Source organism: Budorcas taxicolor, chromosome 19 (assembly GCF_023091745.1).
Source record: "Budorcas taxicolor isolate Tak-1 chromosome 19, Takin1.1, whole genome shotgun sequence".
Classification (NCBI taxonomy): domain Eukaryota; kingdom Metazoa; phylum Chordata; class Mammalia; order Artiodactyla; family Bovidae; genus Budorcas; species Budorcas taxicolor.
The window spans coordinates 31,935,818-31,955,498 of NC_068928.1; the positions used below are offsets into that span (position 1 = coordinate 31,935,818).

Consider the following 19,681-nt stretch of genomic DNA (forward strand, 5'->3'; position numbering starts at 1 on the left):
GCCTTGAAAGAGACAGCCCTGATGTCAGTCTACCCAAGGCCACTGGGCAGAAGGGGGCCCTGCTCCCTGCCACCCTACTTCTCTCCACGTGGGTTGTTGTTTGTTGTTGTTTAGTCAATCAGTTGTGTCGGACTCTGCAGCCCCATGGGCTGTAGCGTGCCAGGCTCTCTGTCCATGGGATTCTCCAGGCAAGAATACTGGAGTGGATTACCGTGCCCTCCTCCAGGGGATCTTCCTGACCCAGTAATCGAATCCGAGTCTCCTGCATTTTTGGCAGATTCTTTACCATCTGAGCCATGGGAAGTCCTCTCTCAAGTAAGCATGTGATAAAAATTGTATAGTGGGGTGATGGCAAGTCACTTTCCTCAAAAAAATCACCTAACGTGGACTTCTGAGAGGGAAGTAAATGGTGTCCCCCCTGGCAGGCAGAGGGCTCCTTCTCAGAAGCAGGTCAGACCCTTTTCTTCCTCAATTTAAGAAGCAGAAAGGACTTCTGCCCAGAGGCCTCCCCATGCCCTCCTCAACCTATGCTCTCTGACCCCTTCCACCCCTGAAACACGCTTCCCCACCCTTTGCTTGCCCCCTCCCCCATCTGTCCATCCAGGCTTGGCTTAAAAGTCCCTGAACCTCCTGTGTCCACCCCAAACCCCTGCTACCCCAGAACTGGGTTCCTGCTCCCTGGCAGCTTGCTCCCCACCTGACTGTCCTATCTTACCGTCTCCCACCCCAGGATAATCGCTCCCAGGATGAAGACCATGTCTGTCTTGCACAGTGTGTTACATCCCAAGTCTGTCCCTTTTTATGAAAATAATTTGTGCCTGCCAGTCATTTCCATCTCAGGGGATGCAGTAGGAAGTTAGGCTACATGTGCAGTGGTGTGAACTAAAGGCACTGTGAGTCCACAGGAAGCTGCTCTGAGCCAAAGGCCACCAGCCTAAAGACCCCAGCAGACCCCAGAAATGGTCAGTAAGTGGCATTAGACCAGTGTCCCCCACATACTGGTTAGAGGGGAACGCCCAGGGTACATGAATGAGCCCAGAAGGAAACCTGAGTACAGGTCCTGGTTCCGAATCTCAGTTTCTCATCTGTAAAATGGGGATAAGACTGTCTCAGCGAACGTGTTTGAGTTTGTTCAGTTTTGTTTTGTTTTGAATTTCATGCCCAGTATTGATACAGATCCTGGGAATAGACTTTCTCATACACCGCTGGGAGGGAGGTAAAGAGTATAAACTCTCGAGTACAGGCTAGGGAAGTCAAAACTCCTAAAAATGTGCACGTCATCTGCCCCGGTAACCTGGGAACCTAGTCTCAGAATTTATCGTAAATCAGAGCTGTAAGCACTGACCTGTCTGTAACATACTCATCCCAACATTATTTCTAATTAAAACAATGGAAAAATAGTAAGTGGACATACTGATTGAAATTATCATGGTCTGCCCACCAAACAGGCCATGTACCTGTTAATGATAATTGCAGGATTCTTCACCAGCTGAGCCACAGGGGAAGCCCAAGAATACTAAAGTGGTTAGCCCATCTCTTCTCCAGTGGATCTTCCTGACCCTATGTTGCAGGTCCTCCTACATTGCCAGCGGATTCTTTACCACCTGAGCTATCAGGGAAGCCCCATTAATGATAACGATGTAGTTATTCTTAATGGCATAGGGAAATTATCAAGATATATTGAAAATAGAATAACAAAGCCACAGTTCATTGTGTTCTCAGTTGTTTTTAAAGTAGACATATCATTGGAAAAAAAGCTAGAAAGATATAAACCAACATGTTTCTTTGAATAGCTAATTTAGAATATTTTGTGTGATTTTCTAAATCTTCTGAAGTGAATGTATGTTACTTTTATAACATGATTTTTTACCCCCCCCCCCTTTCTCAAATGTAGGGTGAGAATACATACTTTTTATTTTATTTTTAAAAAGTTTTAATTGGAGCATTGGTTTATAATGTGTTAGTGTCAGGTATACAGCAAAGTGAATCAGTTATACATATACATATATTCACTCTTTTTTAAGGTTCTTTTCCCGTATAGGCCATTACAGAGCACTGAGTAGAATTCCCTATGCTATTCAGTAAGTTCTTATCGGTCATCTGCCTTACATACAGTAGTGTGAATATGTCAGTCCCTATCTCCCAGTTTATCCCTCCCGCTCCATCCCCTGGTAACCATAAGTTTGTTTTCTACCTCTGTACTCTACTTCTGTTTTGTAGATAAGTTTGTCTATATCTTTTTTTTTAGATTCCGTGTATAAGTTGTATCGTATGGTGTTTGTCTTTCTCTGTCTGACCTGCCTCACTTAGTATAATAATCTCTGGGGCCATCTATGTTGCTGCAAGTGGCATTCTTTTATTCTCCTTTATGGCTGGGTGATATTCCTGTGTGTGTGTGTCTGTGTGTCTGTGTGTCTGTGTATAAAGCATCTTCTTTATCCACCCCTCTGTTGATAAACATATATGCTTATGAAAAGTAAACCACAGGAAAATAAACTTCACAGAATTAGCCACTGGAGCACCTTTGCCCACAACATGAGCCGACCCCAGCTCCTTGGACCAGCAGGAAGTGGGTCCCTCAAGGATCCAGGTGCTGAGGACGGTCGTGGCTTCCGGGGTAAATATCCTCGTTCTTGTTTACGTGCCCTGTCAGCCTCCCCAGTTTTCATTTGTGCCCCTGAGCGCAGATTTAAACACCAAACTTGAACCTCATGATTCTCTGTGATTCTGACAAGGGTCAGAAACTAAACTTCTGGGTAAAATCACCTATCTCAATCAATTACATTCAAATGTGCTTTTGTGCAAGGTCTTTTCATAACACTGATACCTTTGAATTGATGGGCTTCCAGAGCACTTGGAGAAGGAGTGAACAGTTTTTTTTTTTTTTTTAACACAAGGTCCAATTCAGGAAAAATAAAAATGTTTATGAGCCACATTTTTCTCCCACCCAAAGTAAAACTAGCTTTTTAGAGTGCCATAGGGAAAAAAATATCTTTCTTATAAGCTATAAACTACTTGATCGAAAGAAGAGCAGATATAACGCTTGCCCTGCTTTTCAACCATTTTGGGTCTTCTTTCTCGGGCAGTGTGAGAAGTGACCCCAGGCAGCCCCCTCCCCCTGCCTCTGGAAGATTATGTTTTCTGCCCAACAGGAACACTAGGGAGTCCAGCTCCATGGTGTGCAGCAGGAGAGGGAGGGACCAGGAGGTGGGACCGCGGGCACAGTCGCTCTGCAGGCAGGCTTGGCCTCAGAGAGGATGGCTGGAACCTTGGGGGAAGGGTGAACAAGGCCGTGGAGGTGAGGATGCAGGCACTCAGAAGGAAAAAGCCGGACCAGGGAGGTGGTTACACGAGAGCAAAACTGGAGAGTCTACCTTGAAAAATGAGAGCGAAAATGGGGGGAAGAAGTCAAGATGAGGGCATCCGTCACTCTTACAGAAGAGCGAAAGCTGCCTCTTGCAGGGCCGGAGTCTGAGAAGGCAGGAGAGGGGCTACCACCATCACTCTGAAGATCGGGAAGGGAGATGAGCCCTGGAGGAGCCCCAGCTATGGGTCTTCAGGTGGGAGGGATGGAGGGGGGACAGGGCGGCTTGAGCAGCCTCTAGGGGGCGTCACAGATGCGAGATGCAAAGGAGGTTGGGGGAAGGGGATGGCAACTCACTCTCAGATTGAACACACACCAAGTCTCGGGTATGGTTAGAGGGTCTCCATCACCGTTGCCAGGACAACATACCCCTCAGGTGGTCTCTCTTTCCATCAAGACTCCCATTTCATTGAGTTCCACCTGCAGGCCCAAGCAGTCATAGCTGGGGAGAGAGGGGTCAGTGCTGGTCCCCAGGTCAGCATGGGAGCCAGGATTCTGCGAGGGTCCTACCCCCTTCACATGCCAGCACCTCGACACCCTCTGGTCTCCAGCAGGTGGGCTCTGCTGCCCTCCTGCCCCACCCCCAGCTCATCTTATTCCTTGAGGGGCAGGCGGGCAGTGTCCCAGACACAGGCCATGCCTGCAGGGGACAGACAACCACCCTCGCCCTGATGGCCTCGCCAAAACCAGAGACCCTCGGAGCTGCGCACTGGCGACTCCCAGGTCCCTGTGGGCACATGCTGTGGCCTGGGAGTGAACCGTGACCTCTCCTCGGGGAAGCAGGCTCGAGCACCTGCTTAGATTGCTTCCGGAAGAATGAGGACAGGCAGGGTCTGGTGGACCCAGTTCATCCAGGCTCCCACAAAGCCTTTCACAAGATGCCACACAAAGTCCACTTCAGAAAGCGGGCTCTGTTGAGGGCCAGGCTTGCAGTCATCTTTACGCTGTAGACGTTTATTTGACATACAGCTTTGTGCCACCTCTTTCGAAAGTCATGTGTCCATAAACCGTGCTCCAGCCCAGGAAGTGCCATCACTACAGACAGTCTCCTCGTTGTGTGGAGCTGGTGCCATGCTGAGCCTGTTATTTATTATACGTAGGTGTACTCAGACATGCTAGTCTTAGCCATTATTGCTAACTGGGCCATGTTTTTAAATAAGGATAAATAAATGGGGAGAACTCTGCCAGAAGTAAGATGCTGGTTGTGCCCATATCTTAAATACTGGGTTCCGAGGGGTTCATCCGTCACAACCACTTGCTTCCCACCAGCTGTGCAGCGAACCATGTGCAGAACAGGCACAAATCAGGCAGCCCTCCCCTCAGCCTGGGGAGGAGGGGGTCGTCATCGCTCCTGCCCAGATGAGCATGGGGAGGTCGAGACAACCCCGGGCCAGGGAGGGGTGGGGCAGGGCCTCCCTTCAAACCCAGAGGCCTCCGCCCTCCTCGCTTTGTGAACCTCGGTTGGCAAACACAGAAGGAGCAGCTGTGCTCCGGCAGGCAAGTCCTTCCTCGTGTTAAATGACATCCAGAGGATGTCCTGGGCCCAGGAGGAGGCCAGGCCAGCGCTGCCTCCAGCTCACTCCCCGCCCCAGGCCCAGTCGCCCCTGCTCGGCTCTGACCCCACACACTGACCCGTGTTCCCTGCTCTCTCTTCCAGCCCGCTGCTCGCCGTGTCCTTCGCCACATGCTGTGCGGTTCCTGGAGTCGCTCTGCTGACCTGGGGCGTGAACCCGCTCACGGGTGCCCTGGGCCTCTTCAACATTTTCCTGTACACCTGCTGCTACACCCCACTCAAGAGGGTCAGCATCGCCAACACATGGGTGGGGGCAGTCGTGGGGGCCATCCCCCCCGTCATGGGCTGGACCGCAGCCACAGGCAGCCTGGATGCTGGTGAGTGTTGCAGCCTCTTTCTCCGCAGGCCCAAGGCATGGGTCCCCCCACACCAGCTCCCATGGATGGCCAGCGTGAGTCAGAGCCCGCTTCCTTCCCTGGGCTGCGGTACTTGGTGGTAGACGTTTTATTCTGTGCTAGTGCCTTGCCAGGGACTTCCCCGGTGGCTCAGTGGTAAAGAATCCACCTGCCAATGCAGGAGACACAGGTTTGATCCCTGAATCTGGAGGAGGAAATGGCAGCCCACTCCAGTATTTTTGCCTGGAGAATCCCATGGACAGAGGAGCCTGGTGGGCTACAGTCCATGGGGTCACAAGGAGTCAGACAGGACTTAGCAGCTAAACAGCAATAGCAGTCCTTTGGCAAGAGCACGAATGTGGCCAGGGGAAGCACTGAGTGCAGAGCTTCAGGGCGACCGTGCAGCCTGGCCTCTGAGTGAGCAGACGCTCTCTGCATAGGGAACGGCTGGGAAGAAACAGGATGACACGTAGAATGAGAAGAAAGTGCCTGAAAGTCAGGAGCCAAGTGAGGCCTGTCTGCGGAGGGTCGGCCCACATCCTGAGGAGGTGTCGGGGCTGGGCCCCCGCCTGCCTGGCTCGGCAGACGCAGCCCCGTCAGCAGGTTTCTCCCTCCCCCAGAACCAGGTCATTTCCCTCTCTTCAGAGAGGACAGACTATTTTCATTAGTTTCTAATTTATTTTTATATGATTTGCTTAAATTGTTCATGCTGTCTACAATAAAACCATTGAAACGTTCCTCCAGGTTTTTGGCTGGGATGTCACGGCTAAATTTGTGGGGTGAAAATAGGTCCTTCTTACCATCTGTAAGGGAAGTTTCACAGTCTAATTAGTCAAGTAATTAGTGTTCCTGACCGACACTTAGGAAGGAAGTGGTGAGGTTTCTTGCAGTCTGTGTAAGTACATATTTTTCAAATGAGCGATCAGAAGGCTGGTGACCATAAACCGTTGCCCCAGAAGCCACATCCCTGAGACTTTCATAAAAGCCCTTACACTCCATCCTGGCGAGCTCACAAAGGCAAGGACACCTTCACTGGATGGCCTCTTAGAGAGGCTTTAATATCCTGTAATGGCGGAGTCTCACGAATCTGCAAATGTAATATCCTAACGCGTACTTGGCGGTCTCTTCTGTGACGAACCTGAAGCCAGAGTCTCTTGCGAGTGGGAGGCAGCAGTGGCCCTGAGGGAGGGGGCCTGGGTTTGGAACCCTGGCGCCCCCTTCCCCGCTTAGCTTTTGCCCTTCAGAACAGAACCTCACCTCCTCAGGTGGCCATCTCCTCGCCTCCCACATGAGGCTGTCACGGCCCGTCTCTCCCGGAGCTGTTGTGAAGACTCAGGGAGTTGTTGTTAAGTCTTCCTCATTCACAGAGATGGCGTATTAGTGCAGATGAAGGACGGTCATGAGATTTCATTCCTCTGCAGGCTCTGAGCAATTCCTAACTGTGACTTGGCTGTGGCTTTGCAGACAGGGAGATGTCTACTGGCTTAGCAGGGAAGAGCACTGGGGTCCATCGTTGTTGAGTCGCTAAGTCATATCCAACTCTTTGCAACCCCACGCTATCTCATCCTGTTACCCCCTTCTTCTTCTGCCCTCAGTCTTTCCCAGCATCAGGGTCTCTTCCAATGAGTTGTCTTTTCACATCAAGTGGCCAAAGTATTAGAAGCTTCAGCTTCAGTATCAGTCCTTCCATTGGATATCCAGGGTTGATTTCCTTTAGGATTGACTGGTTTGATCTCCTTGCTGTCTCAAGAGTTTTCTCCAGCACCACAGTTTGAAAGCATCAGTTCTTTAGCCCTCAGCCTTCTTTATGGTCCAACTCTCACATCTGTACATGACTACTGGAAAAACCAAGTCACTAACAGGGTCCGATAGTGACCTCTGTCTTGGGTGAGGGAAGAGGGAGGGGAGGGCACAGATCTGGCATCCCTGGACTGGATGACATGTGAGTTTCTCCCCCGGTTTTCAATTGTAAACTTTTAAGTGTACATCTGGGCACCTCCTGCTCAGATTCCTGCTGCTTAGCTCTGCCTGGAGCCCCAACCTTGACCCAACTAGCCTCTCCCACCTCTCCACTCCAAGCCTTTCCAGTGATGCCCAGACATTCGAAAGCAAGCAAGTGGCTCCCCGGCTCTGCCTCCCCCATGTGCTCCGTTCCTGCCTGGGTCCTGCTGCCCCAACACGTGGACGCCTGCGCCAGGCCACCTGCCCTGTTGGACGCAGCCCTGGGTCCTATTCAGTTTCCTCAAACCTGGCACAAGGAACAAGGCACCACAAACTTCCTTTTCTGTCTAGGGAACCCTAGCCCCAGGGCCAGGGTCAGGGCCAAGTGTGACAGCCCCAGGGGCAGGTACCTCTGGAGGGATGCGAGGGCAGTCAGTCTGTGGCCGTGGAGAACTCAGCCAGCTCTTCGTGCAGGGTCCAAGGACCCAGGTTCCCGCTGAAGGCTGGAGGCCCCATCATCCTCCCAGCAGTTTCCCGCGAGGAGCTTGGGCCTCGGGACATGTTGGCTCGAGCCGCGACCCCGGAGGCCAGAGAGCAAGCGCTCCTCAGGTCCTCCCACTTAGGACACATGTCCAGGCAGAGCCCTTGTTCAGCCACAGTCTGGATCTGGCTAAACGGCTAGCAGTCATATTTAAAGTAAATTTTTTTTCCTTGAATTTGAGTTATAGTATTTCTGCAATCCAGATCTCATCATTTGTGTACAAACTCATTCACACAGAGCAGCTCAGGCTAGGCTGTGCTTTGTTTAGACCGCAGCCTGAGAATGCACATTCAGCCCTAAGCAACAAGCCTGCGACTGCCTGGACTGACCCCGGTGTAGCACAGAGCAGCCTGACAGGCTGTGTAACCACACACACAGAGTCCTTCTGTGGCCTTTGAAACTGACTTCTGTTACATCCCTTCGCTACAGATCTCTAAGATGCACTGAGGGGCACACAGTAATGGCATGGTTCACTGCCCCCAGAATCCTAATCCACCACAGATCAGATCATACACCTAAAGCCTCACTGGGCTTTCCCAGATGGCTCAGTGGTAAAGAATCCACCTGCCAATGCAAGAGACATGAGTTTGATCCCTGGGTCAGGACGATCCCCTGGAGAAGGAAATGGGAACCGACTCCCGTATTCTTGCCTGGGAAAGCCAATGGACAGAGGAGCCTGGAGGGCTACAGTGGGGTCACAAAGAGTCAGACAACTTGGTGACTAAAACAACAAAAAGCCTTGTCAGGTTTATACAAAAAGAGTGATACTACTTAATGTGATGCTGCAGATTGCTTCAAAAGTCTCAAAACATTGATTTGATAGGCAGAGCCAACTCAAGCTAAGCCATAAATCTTTGAATGAACTGGATAAATGAAATAACGAATCAGTGAATAAGTACCTTCCATTTTAGAGGTGGAAAAATTAACATATTCCGAAGTCAGTCACCAGGTATCAATCGACAAGTATTTCTTGAGCATCAGCTATGAGTACAGGAGAAAATGACACATACAAAAATAAGGCAGAATCTGAGAGAATATAGTTGAATGATTTGTATTGCTGGGACTTTAGGGACTAAGTTTTATATTTGATATAGTTTTGTCACCTTCTAGAACTGCATTTTCCAATATGAAAGGCACCAGCCAGAGTCCAAAACAATGGTTCTCAAACTTCAGTATACATCATTGTCCCTGGATGAAGGGCTTGTTAAAACTCAGGTTCCTGGGCCCTGCCCCCAGAGCTTTGATTCAGTAGATCTGGGATGGGGCCTGGGAACCTGCATTTCTAACAAGTTCCCACGTGATATTCATGCCCCTGATCCAGGGACCACATTTGAGAACCGCCAGTCTGAACAGACAGAACCCGAGAGCGTTCTCACTGCTAGAATGCTCTGGAAACACCGAGGGATTTGGACCGAGGGCGTGGCAGATGCTCCTGTCACTGATGCGGTATCGGGGACGTTTCTGTTATCCACCAAGGTGGCCATCTCTCTTCTGGGTTCTTATCTTAGGGGTCGTGTTTGTTTGAAGGACCCCTTCTGAGGGGGAAAAAAAAGCAGCCAGAAATCTTTCCTTTCTTCTGTGGTATCTCCAACCCTTCTTGTCTTTAAACCTCCAAAGACTGATCACCGTGAGCAGCCGTGAGGACGGAGGTGTTTGGAAATCTCTGCTGAACTTGCTGCTGGGGGGCACGGTGGGGTGGCGTTTGCGGAGATGGGCAAGGTGGTGATAGAGGCCAGGCTGCTGGTCTCACCGCCCTACTGAACCATCCCCACAGCCGACTCCATGCAGGGCCCTGAGAGATGCAGTCACCAAAACCCAGTCCAGTTCCCACAGACTCCTACTGTCTCAGCATCTTCAGGGGGAGGCAGGCAGGTGATCACTGAGCAGAGAGCTTTAGTGGGGCCTCTGGGCTCTCGTAAATTGGTGCCCTGAGTCTGTGCACGAAGACTTTGGAGCCAAGTGACTTCTGAGATAAGTCATGGCCCATTTACTTGAAGAGGGGAAGTGCTTTCCAAGAAGAAGACAGCGTGTGCACAGGGGCCGGGAGGCATGAGTTGCCTACATGGGAATGTCATCCATGCCCTCCCCACTCCAGCTCACTTTCCCCAGCTGGCCAGCTAGGACTTCACACTCCAGCCCCAGCACTCTATAGACACTGCCCCTGACCAGGCAGACCTGTGCTAAAGCCCTTTCCTGGGGCTCAGTGGACAGTGATCACAAGTGAGGGGCTGCAGCTGGGGGCCATGTGCAATGGGGATCCCCGAGCCTCACCTTGAAGGTCCTGCCTTGAAGGAACTGGCCACCCCGTTGGGAGGAAAGATACCAGATTAAATAGCTGCAGAAAACAGTGCTTCTCAGATGGCTGACGGAGTAAAGAAATCCCATGTTTGGAATCACCCTTCCCCCTTCTTAGCATCTAATCCTTTCCCCTGGTGGTTCAGACGGTAAAGTGTCTGCCTGCAATGCGGGAGACCTGGGTTCCATCCCTCGGTTGGGAAGATCCCCTGGAGAAGGAAATGGCAACCCACCCCAGTACTCTTGCCAGGAAAATTCCATGGACTGAGGAGCCTGGTAGGCTACAGTCCATGGGGTCGCAAAGAGTTGGACACGACTGAGCAACTTCACTTCACTTCTTAGCACCTGGATCTTTCTGTGGTTTTGTGGTGGCCACGGGGCTATCAAGACCTCAGAGCCCTGAGCACTGAAGGGCCTGCTGTCCGGCCTCCAGCGAAGATGTAAGATAAGCGTGAAGACAGCCCTGGGCTCTAGTTTCTTTTCCCCACGATGGCATCATTGCTGTTTGCTTTGTTTTCATCACACGTGAGAGAGAACTTCTCCCGGTGGTGGTCTCAGTGCCCCAGTGGTGAGGGTACAAAGCCTGTGCTGACCTGCCCCTTGGGAATCCAGCCCAGGGTGGGAGGGGTGATTGTGAGGCAGGACTGGGGGGCCAGGTGGAAGGTGAAGACAAACAGATTAATGGGTGGAAATTGTAAAAGCTAAACAAACACTAGGTGTTCTTGGTGTCTGCTGTTTTGCAGCTGCACAAAGAACGGTAAACAGGTGGCTCTTCTCTCCCAGGGGAAGTTTGGTTTCAGAGGGGCCAGGCCCAGCCAGGGTTCAGCCTGAAAACACTCTTTTGTGCCATTAAAGGAGACCATGGCAAGGGGTTTTACCTGTGTCCATTATCCTCCGAGACTCTTCCTCCCACCTGCCCAATGACTTTACTGCCTTTTTTTTTTTTTTTTTTTGGCTCCATTGCTGTTAGGAGAAAATATTAAAAATGCTTACCACCTAAAACTCAGGAAGACTGAGTAAGAGGGCTAGTGCCTAGCACAGCCAGCTCGCGGTCTGCGCGTGGAAGTGCTTGGTTTGACTCTGCAAGCAGTGGCCAGTGAGGAGAGTGCTGACCTGAGGGCCGTAGGGAAGGTCGAGGGGGGAGGGGACCGTGGGTGAGGGCCCGACAGCAGACACTCTGGCTCTGGAGCCACACGCATTAGCCTCTCGACAGTGTTTACCTCCAGAGACTGTCTAGTTTATCTCAGAGGCTTCAGGCTGAAGTCCCTGCCCTCCCCTCCTCCTCCACGCCAAAGCCACCTCTCTTCCCATTGCCCACCCCACCCCCACCCCCCATTTCTTAAAAAGGCTCAGATTCTGTTTTGTCATTTCCCTAAGTTTGAGTAAGTCCCAGGTCTTGGGAGTTCATGGGATGGGTCTGGTGACTGGCTCGTAGAGGTTTGTGACTTGCCTTTGGTCTGTAATTCCGATGTCGTTGTGTGGTTGACATTAATTATGTCAGCCAACTTTCAGATACAGATGAGGACTGGGGAACAAGCTCTTATCAGGAAGTGACACTCGACAGATGGATGGTTCTAGTAACAAAAAGAGAATGAGGATTCTTAGCCCCTGCTGGTAAACTACAAAATGTGAGATACTGTCTTACCTTATTTACCGCCTTTTTTCTAGGATAAGAAGGTAGGACAGAATTCATTCACTCGTTCATTCCGCAAATATTTATTGAGGGCTTACAGTACCAGCTGCCGTTTAACCCAAGCACTTTTGAAGATTCTCTTTAAAATGCTGCCTCGCTGCAAAATCAGACTAGAAAACAAGTAAGCTCCTTTCGTGTGAGATATTTCCATATCTAGCCTTAGATTGATTAAGATAAATGAAATTTCTAAAGACAGGGTGAACAGGGAACATTACAGGAATATTAGCAAACCAAACAATACTTAGAGCTCTATTGTCTTCAAAGCCGAAAAAACAAACTCCTAAGCAGGGAGGGATGAGAAACACACCGCGAGCCAGAGGTCAGCAGTATAACTGGTGACCGGTGGGTACACAGCGTCCGGCCTTGTCACCCCTGGGTCACATAGCTGGTCAGGATCACAGGAGCTGGGCCTCGGCAGACGCCGCCCGGCCCGGAGTACAGAGTCAGTTCTGTGCAGCAAACAGATTGGTGTTTGTGGATAAAGGGCCAGACCTTTGAGTGTGAGTTGAGGTGTAGGGAGCAGGTGAGGAAACCCCCAGGGACTGGGAGGAAGGTGAGGGAAGCCCTGACTTCCTGGGAGTTAGGGTTCTGTGCTGCCTCTGCTCTCGGCTTCACTTCAAACAAAAACTGAGGGGCTGCTCATGGATGGCGGGTGGGAACCGCCAGGGGAGGGGGAAAGGGGGAGCATCTCCCCCTTCTGCCTCACCTCTCCATCCCTCTCTGTCCCTTCCGGAGAACCTTCAAGGGCAGGCAGCCACTGCCGACCCCGTTTCTTATTTTCAGGGGACTTTTCACCTCCCCTGTGTCGCCATGCGCCTTCTGCGGCATCCTGGAGGCTCGTCACACGGGAGAGGCTGATCGGTCTCATGGGCGCCTTCGTGTTCACCCTCGGAAACAAGGCTTCAAAATCGCTGGCCGTGAAGCTTCAGGCTTGGCCAAGCCCACCCCCCAGGCAGCCCCCGGTTTACATGAGCCGTCACCCCGAAGCTCCCAAGGGGTGGGGGCCGCGTGGAGAGGGAGCCCCTTGTTGGGGAGGGAGGGCCCCAGAGCCCAGCACAGGCTTCTCTGGGGCCGCGTCTCTTCTTCCTTTCAAGGCCGTGCATGGACAACGGCCGGGGTCAGAGTGGAAAGGGCTGAATGAGAGCCCACAGGGCAGCAGAGAGAGCGAGCGAGCTGCAACCACTGCAGTCCGTTCGGAAGGGACTAGTTTCTGGAAGAGTTCCGACAGAGCTGGAGCTCTGGCTTGGAGCATCTCGTCGCCGCTGTGTTGGGAACTCGCTCGGCTGGGACCACCTTGACTTGGTTTGCCACAAAGCACAGAAGTGCCTCACGCTGTGGGCCCCAGCACAGGGTGGGGCTCTCCGCACATTAGGGCAGTGTGCAGGTGGCTAAGCGAGGCTTTGAGCTGGGAAGACTCTGGCTGGCCTTGTTCACCTAGGTGCCCTCCTAATCGGGGAGGGGCCGGGATATATGGGTTCTCCTCACGTCCACACACACATCACAGTCGGCGAGCTCCCGTGTTCTCTGTGTGTGCGGAGGGAAGGAAGGCAGGCCCCGGACCGTCTCTGGAATTGCCTGCAAACAGGATCGTAGAGTCGTCCATCCTCACCCATCCTCTGGAGAGTCGTAGGCACAGTTGCGGCAACCATCACAGACTGCCGTATTCTGCGTATTCATCGACCCACAGATATTTGCTTAAAAGAAAGGAAGCAGACATGCCTTCTGGATATGATTAAACCCAGTAGATACAAAGATTCTGCAGCTAGGCAGGAAAGTTAGGAAATAAATTGAAAAGAACACACATGGCTTGTGTGAACTGACTGAAACGCAGAGACCATCTTCAGATCTCAGGTCACATATCACCTCTTCCAGGAAGCCCTCCCTGATCTCCCCAGGGCCGACTGAGGTCTTGCTCCTGTGAGCTCCTCTCAAGCCCTGCACTGAAGGTGATTTCCCCCGGCCTGAGCCTCCTGTGTTGTCTCTGTCCTTGGGCCGACTCTAGCAGAAAGAGGGCCTCGAGGGCAGACCAAGCCTGCCCTACAGTGGGTGTGCAGTCAATATCTGTCGTCACAGAACACAAGCCCAATACAAGCTGACTGCCCTGTGGGGGTGAGGGTGAGCAGAGGCCTTCGAGTCAGGAAACTGAGGGCTTTATGTTTCCCCCACACGGAAGGTGGGTTCCCCCAAGGCCCCCGGACTAATTCCAGGCTTCCTGTGCTTGCTCGCCTTATCTCGATGGAGACAGTCATTTGTTTCACATCTTTCATAGGAGCTGAGGCCGCTGCAGCCGGTGGAGGAGAACTGTGCGGGGCTGGGGACGTGTGATTACAATCCATTAAGGCTAAGCTGTGATTTCTAAAGCTCTTTTCATTTGTGACAGGAGCCAAACCCCTACCCCAGTTTCCTCCCCCCTGGAGGAAGCAGCATGCTACTCTTAGGAAAATGATTTTTTTAAAAATTATGTTATTTTAAGGAGAAGCATAACTGAAAATGTGTATTGAGCAAAACAGAACACTCCAGCTGGCACATGAAAAAAGAGGGCTTTCGAGAAAGACAAGCAAGACTCCACGTGGAAGCCTGATGTTTCTACCGTTTCCAGGCTGGTTTCCCAGCTGCGCTTCCCATTTCAAGAGCAGCACAGCTCCTGAGCCCTGGCTTACCTGTCCCCTCCCCCGCCTCTACATGATCGCGATGCCGGTCCCCAGGGGACACAACTTGGTCCTGTTGGTGCCCCTTTGGCTGGCGCTGTGCTCAGAGCCTCCCAGTGGCCGGTGCCCCAAGGACCAGTCACACTGCCTCCTCCATGCTGGTCCCTCCAACATCCGGGGACGGCTCTACTTTGCCATCACACCATGAGGGAGAAGCTGGCCTTCTGTCGCTCTGATTTCCACTTCACTTGTACCTGGGTGGTCCACCCTTGCCTTCTGTCTCGGCTAATTCCCTGAGGGTGCTCACTGTCAAAAAGAATATCGTCTGTGTGTTTGTAGAACAAACTTTTTTTTTTAAGGTGCCAGCACTCTTATCTTAATGAACCGACTTTCTCCGTCCAACAAGCCTTCCTCTCCTCCCAAATGTGGCCAACATTCTGATGACCACCAGGCATGCGTGTGTGCCAAGTCTCTTTAGTCATGTCTGACTCTTTGCTACCCCATGGACTGTAGCCCACCAGGCTCCTCTGTCCATGAGATTCTCCAGGCAAGAATACTGGAGTGGGTTGGCCTGCCCTCCTCCAGGGGATCTTCCCGACTCGGCGATTGAACCCACACCTCTCATGTCTCCTGCATTGGCAGGCGGGTTCTTTACCACCAGTGCCACCTGGGAAGCCCAACCACCAGGCACAGTCCCCTGCTACCAGTGTCAGTCTCTGTTTGGCAACAACTTTGTAGGAGAAGGTGCCAGGGGTGCAGAAGAGCCTCAGGCAAGTTGATTAATCTTTTTCATCTGTGAAGTGAGGGCAGCCCTGCCTGTAGGAAGGTGCTGGGAGCGTGAGAGCCCGGACGTGTTTCCTCTCCACAGGGCCTGTGGACGAGCCGCCAGGTCTTCACGGGGCAGATGTCTGATGGGCAAACTTAAGACAGCCTCTGAGAGAACCTCCACGTCTCCACCAAGAACTGTGCATGTCCCGCACCTGGAGGAAAGGCATCAGTGTCTGCCCCCGTCACCCCTCCTTGGTGACCCCTGCACTGGGGGAGATGCCCCCCTATCTGGGGATGCAGGTGCCCCGTGACCCAGCCCCACCCTCACCAGCCTGTCTACACACACACACACCCAGCCTGACCGCAGCCTTCATGTCGCCCCAGACACACTGAGCCACCCTGCGCAGGATGGTGGAGTTGGTCGTGGCTCTCTGTCACCTTTGGGAAGGTCTTCCCTGAGCAGTCACTCCCAGGTCATGCATCCTGCCGCCCTATTTGAGTCTCTGAGTCACAGCTGTCAGTGTCACTGCATTGCGCGCTCCCCACCCGCTGGACTCCTTGCTGGCCGCTGCCTCTCTGGCATCCAGGGTCATCCCCAGTGGGTGGCAGGCACCATCCCTTCTTTGCCAGCAGATTCAACAAATAGAAGCTGCTTCTTTTACTGTTCAGATTGGAGAGTGTTCTCATGAACTAAGATGTATATGTGCTAGTTACAGATAGGGTCAGAATGGACGGGGGGACTTGACAGCCTGCCCAGACCATGCTGGCCTCTTAGTAGGCACTCAGGGAACACGTCCTGTGTGCGGAGAGGAGGAATGAACCTCAACTGTCTTCCCAGGAGTGGCTGCAGCCCCCTGGGGAGACACGGCCCCAGTGCAGCGGGGGAACCAGGGTGAAAATCAGACATGCTCCTGCCGAGTTCCTCCTTCACCTCTTGTCAGAGAACTTAGCATTGTCTGATCTGTTTGCTTCATGAGGATTATGTGTTATTTTAGTCGCTCGTGTCCAACTCTTTGTGACTCTGTGCACTGTAGCCCACCAGGCACTTCTGTCCATGGAATTTCCCAAGTCAAGAATCTGGAATGGGTTGCCATTTCCTTCTCCAGGAGATCGTCCCAACCCAGGGATTGAACCTGGGTCTCCCACATCGCAGGCAGATTCTGAGCCACTGGGGAGCCCTCATGAGGATTATAAAATCTGCCTAAAGTCCTGCAGTCACATTAAGTCAGGTGACAGAGTGTCCGTTAGTAGGAGGTGCTCAGTAACTGGTAGCCTTCACCCCAAGGTGTTTTAGGGAAGACCCAGCTCCAGAGAAGAGATGCTCAGCTGTTCATCTGTCCTAAAAAACTGCAGATGACAGGCAGGTGTCTGCCCTGCCTTGGGCACAGTGCCTCTGTGCCACTCTGGGTTCTCCACTCCCGCTGTGGAGTACTCCGGCCTCCCGGTGGTGCAGGCCAGTGTACCCATGTGCCCCGTCCGTGGCACCCACCCCCGCATCTCCCGGGCTGCCCACCGCACTCTGGTTCTGTCTGTGGTGCCCAGTAGGGAGCTTCCAGGAGGGTCCTTCCACCTCTCACCCAAGCCCCTCACTCGCAAGCCAGCTGGGGGAAGCAGAGAGAAAAGCTCAGCCCAGCGTTCTCACCGGGACAGTGCTGCCCTTGAACGTGTCCTCCCTTGTCGTGGTGTGGGCACATAGGGGAGGGGGGGTGTCGGACGCAGGCGGGCAGGAGCCGCAGGTGCTCAGCCCCATGGGAACCCAGGTGCCTGGCCTCCCGCCCCCGCCGCGAGGATGTGGGGTGCGGGAGAGGATTCAGCGCCCCAGCCCGTCTCCTCCTCCATCTCCATCTCGGCCTCTGAGCAGAGGACCCCGGCGAGGCTGGGAGTGCGGTGGGAGGGGGCGCAGCGCTCAGGCTGGGCCGCAGCCGTGGGGGGCGGAAGGGATACCTGTGTAAACCTCTGACGACAGCCTGTCTTGCTTCCCCACCTCCCCCGCCTCCCCTTCCATGCAGGGGCCTGTCTTCTGGGAGGAATCCTCTACTCCTGGCAGTTCCCTCACTTCAACGCGCTGAGCTGGGGCCTCCGCGAGGACTACTCCCGGGGCGGCTACTGCATGATGTCCGTCACCCACCCGGCCCTGTGCCGGCGCGTCGCCCTGCGCCACTGCCTGGCATTGCTCGCCATGTGCGCCGCTGCGCCCGCCCTGGACGTCACCACCTGGACCTTCCCGGTCATCGCCCTGCCCATCAACCTGTACATCTCCTACCTCGGCTTCCGGTTCTACCGGGACGCGGACCGGAAGAGCTCCCGGAAGCTGTTCTTCTGCAGCCTCTGGCACCTGCCTCTGCTCCTGCTGCTGATGCTCACCTGCAAGCGGCGGGCGGGGGAGGAGGGCGCGGGGGCGCCGCAGAGCTGACGGCCGCCCACTCTGGGAAAAGCAGAAGACGTCCAGGGAGATGCGCAGGGTTTCGGTCTTTTTTTTTTTTCCACTCTGCTGTTAGGGAAGAAATATTTCGGTTATTCCAAAGCACCAGGAGCAAACTCGCTGCGTTTGAAACGAGGCTGTAAAATAATTCGGTGCTCAGTGACCACTGGACAACTTTTTTCATGGTGATATCCAAAATGTTCCCCAAATGAGAATCGGGGTGGCTCTGTAGATTGACACAAGGAGAAGATGGGTTTTTTGTTTGCTTGTTTTCCTTTGAGGGTTGTTACAGAGGCCTTCCTCCGACCCCACCACTTGGTTCGTCTTCTCCCTCAGGTCGAAGTGCAGGTTCACCTTGCTTCTCGGCCCTCCCCACCTGCCGGCCAGGGAGGCCAGACAAGGTGCTCACTCGCACGCTGGTATCTGTGGTTCCGTGGCCTATGGTCCCTCACAGGCTGCTTCAGAGTAGATGCAGCTGCCGGCCGCAGCCCCTCTTCTGAATGAGCCGGGCCCAGCTCCCTCTGCCCCACGTTTTCAGCCTCATACCCCCTCAAAGGCTAATAGAACACCAAGTACTGGCTGCCACCCACCTTCTCAGGGAGGATTCAAACGGTTACCTGGGAATCTCAGACCCGCCCTTGTCCTCATCCTGGTAGGTAGCAGCATTTCAGAAACCCCAGGAACCGAGGGCATCTTTGAAGTCCACTGTACCACACAGGTGGTGTCAGAACGGTTCCTTCTAGAAGGGGCATGCTAGACTTAAAGCCAGAAGCCCCTCCGGCTCTGACCCACCTCTCCCTCTTCAACCACTGCTGCAGTCGTCAGCTGGGCTCAGGGTCCAGTGAGAAGGGAAGTCAGAAGCGCTGAGCTGGCCGGCCAGCCCTCACTGCTCACATCCTTGCTCCTTTGGTGAAAAACACATTTCCACCCTGCTATCTTCAGGACTCAGAAATTAGCCTCCACACAGCCAGCGGCTTGGAGAGCCAGAAGCAAGAGCCAGACCCCTGGTGGGGATGCTTCTGGTCGGCCCCCGCCCCGGGGTGGGGGGAGGGCGGTGCATGGGTCCCCGCAGGCAGGGGTGGCCTCCAACACCAGCGATTCCCCCAGCCTCCCAAGTCCGCCTCATCATCCAGTTACCGGATGTCCCATTTGCCCCAAGGCCTTGAAGCTTAACAGGGTGTTTTAGTTACTCTGTCTCCGGGGCACTGCTGCCCCGGGAGGAATTTATTTGGGAGTTTCAGCCACATTCAAACAACCCTGGCAATATGTCCTTCTGTGCCCAAAGCGATTGCAGGTAGCATCTGATTTTCTACCGCACTTACTTGGCTGTGTTCAGGTCGCGCTGTGGGAACTGACAAAGTCGCATCTGGCGGGCGGTCCCCAGCCCAAAGATCTGTAAGGCGCGTGGGTTCTCTCTGCTGCAATAAACCTGCACCGCGAGCCGCAGTGTGTGTGGCGTCATTCCACTCCGTCTGTGGCTCCTGGCAGAACTGGTGACACTGGGCTGGCTGTCACGAGCGGCCATGGGACCAGCAGGCGCGCCTGAAGGATTCCGCCCCGCTCCCCACCCTCTGCTCAGTCACCCAGTTTCCCTTCCATCGCCCTGGAAGTGGGCCTGGGGGCCTCCCCACCTCCTGACCCGTTGTTCTCCTGCTCGGAATATACAGTGCCCGCTGCACGGTCTGCACGATGAACAGCGCCCCTGCTCCTCGGCGCTCAGACGCCAGGACCATTGAGAACCTTCCGCGCGAACCCCTCACTGTCCCGCCCTCGTCGCTCTCACACCTCCCAGGGGCCACCCTCCGAGGACCACCTTCCCAAACCCTGTCCCCTGGTCCTCACGGGAATGTGGAATTCACACTCCCAAGAGCCCAGACCGCTACTCGCTCATCCAGGCCTCTGGACATCCTGAGGCTTCACCTGTAGAGCCGGGGGCTCTGGCCCTGACCGTTGACCGCCAGCACTTGCCAGGCGGATGAAGCCTGGGCGCCCGAGCATCCTGTCGGCAGGTCTCTGGGTAAGTCTGCCGTCCGTGCTGGGGCAGCACGAGCACGCGCAGAGGGCCTCCTAAGACTCAAGGCGAAAGACAGGTCTGAGTTTG

The 19,681-nt window shown here is 53.7% G+C and overlaps 1 protein-coding gene across 1 annotated transcript in view; it reads left to right on the top strand.

Moving 5' to 3' along the window:
- The window catches only part of LOC128065056 (protoheme IX farnesyltransferase, mitochondrial), a 108,610-nt gene extending 89,591 nt beyond the window's left edge, over positions 1 to 19,019 (top strand). The window contains exons 6-7 of the mRNA XM_052658152.1: positions 5,022 to 5,254; positions 17,168 to 19,019. Coding sequence (XP_052514112.1) covers positions 5,022 to 5,254; positions 17,168 to 17,571 — 637 coding nt within the window. The 3' untranslated portion in view covers positions 17,572 to 19,019. The remainder of the gene's footprint in view (positions 1 to 5,021; positions 5,255 to 17,167) is intronic.
- Positions 19,020 to 19,681: the final 662 nt, after the last annotated feature.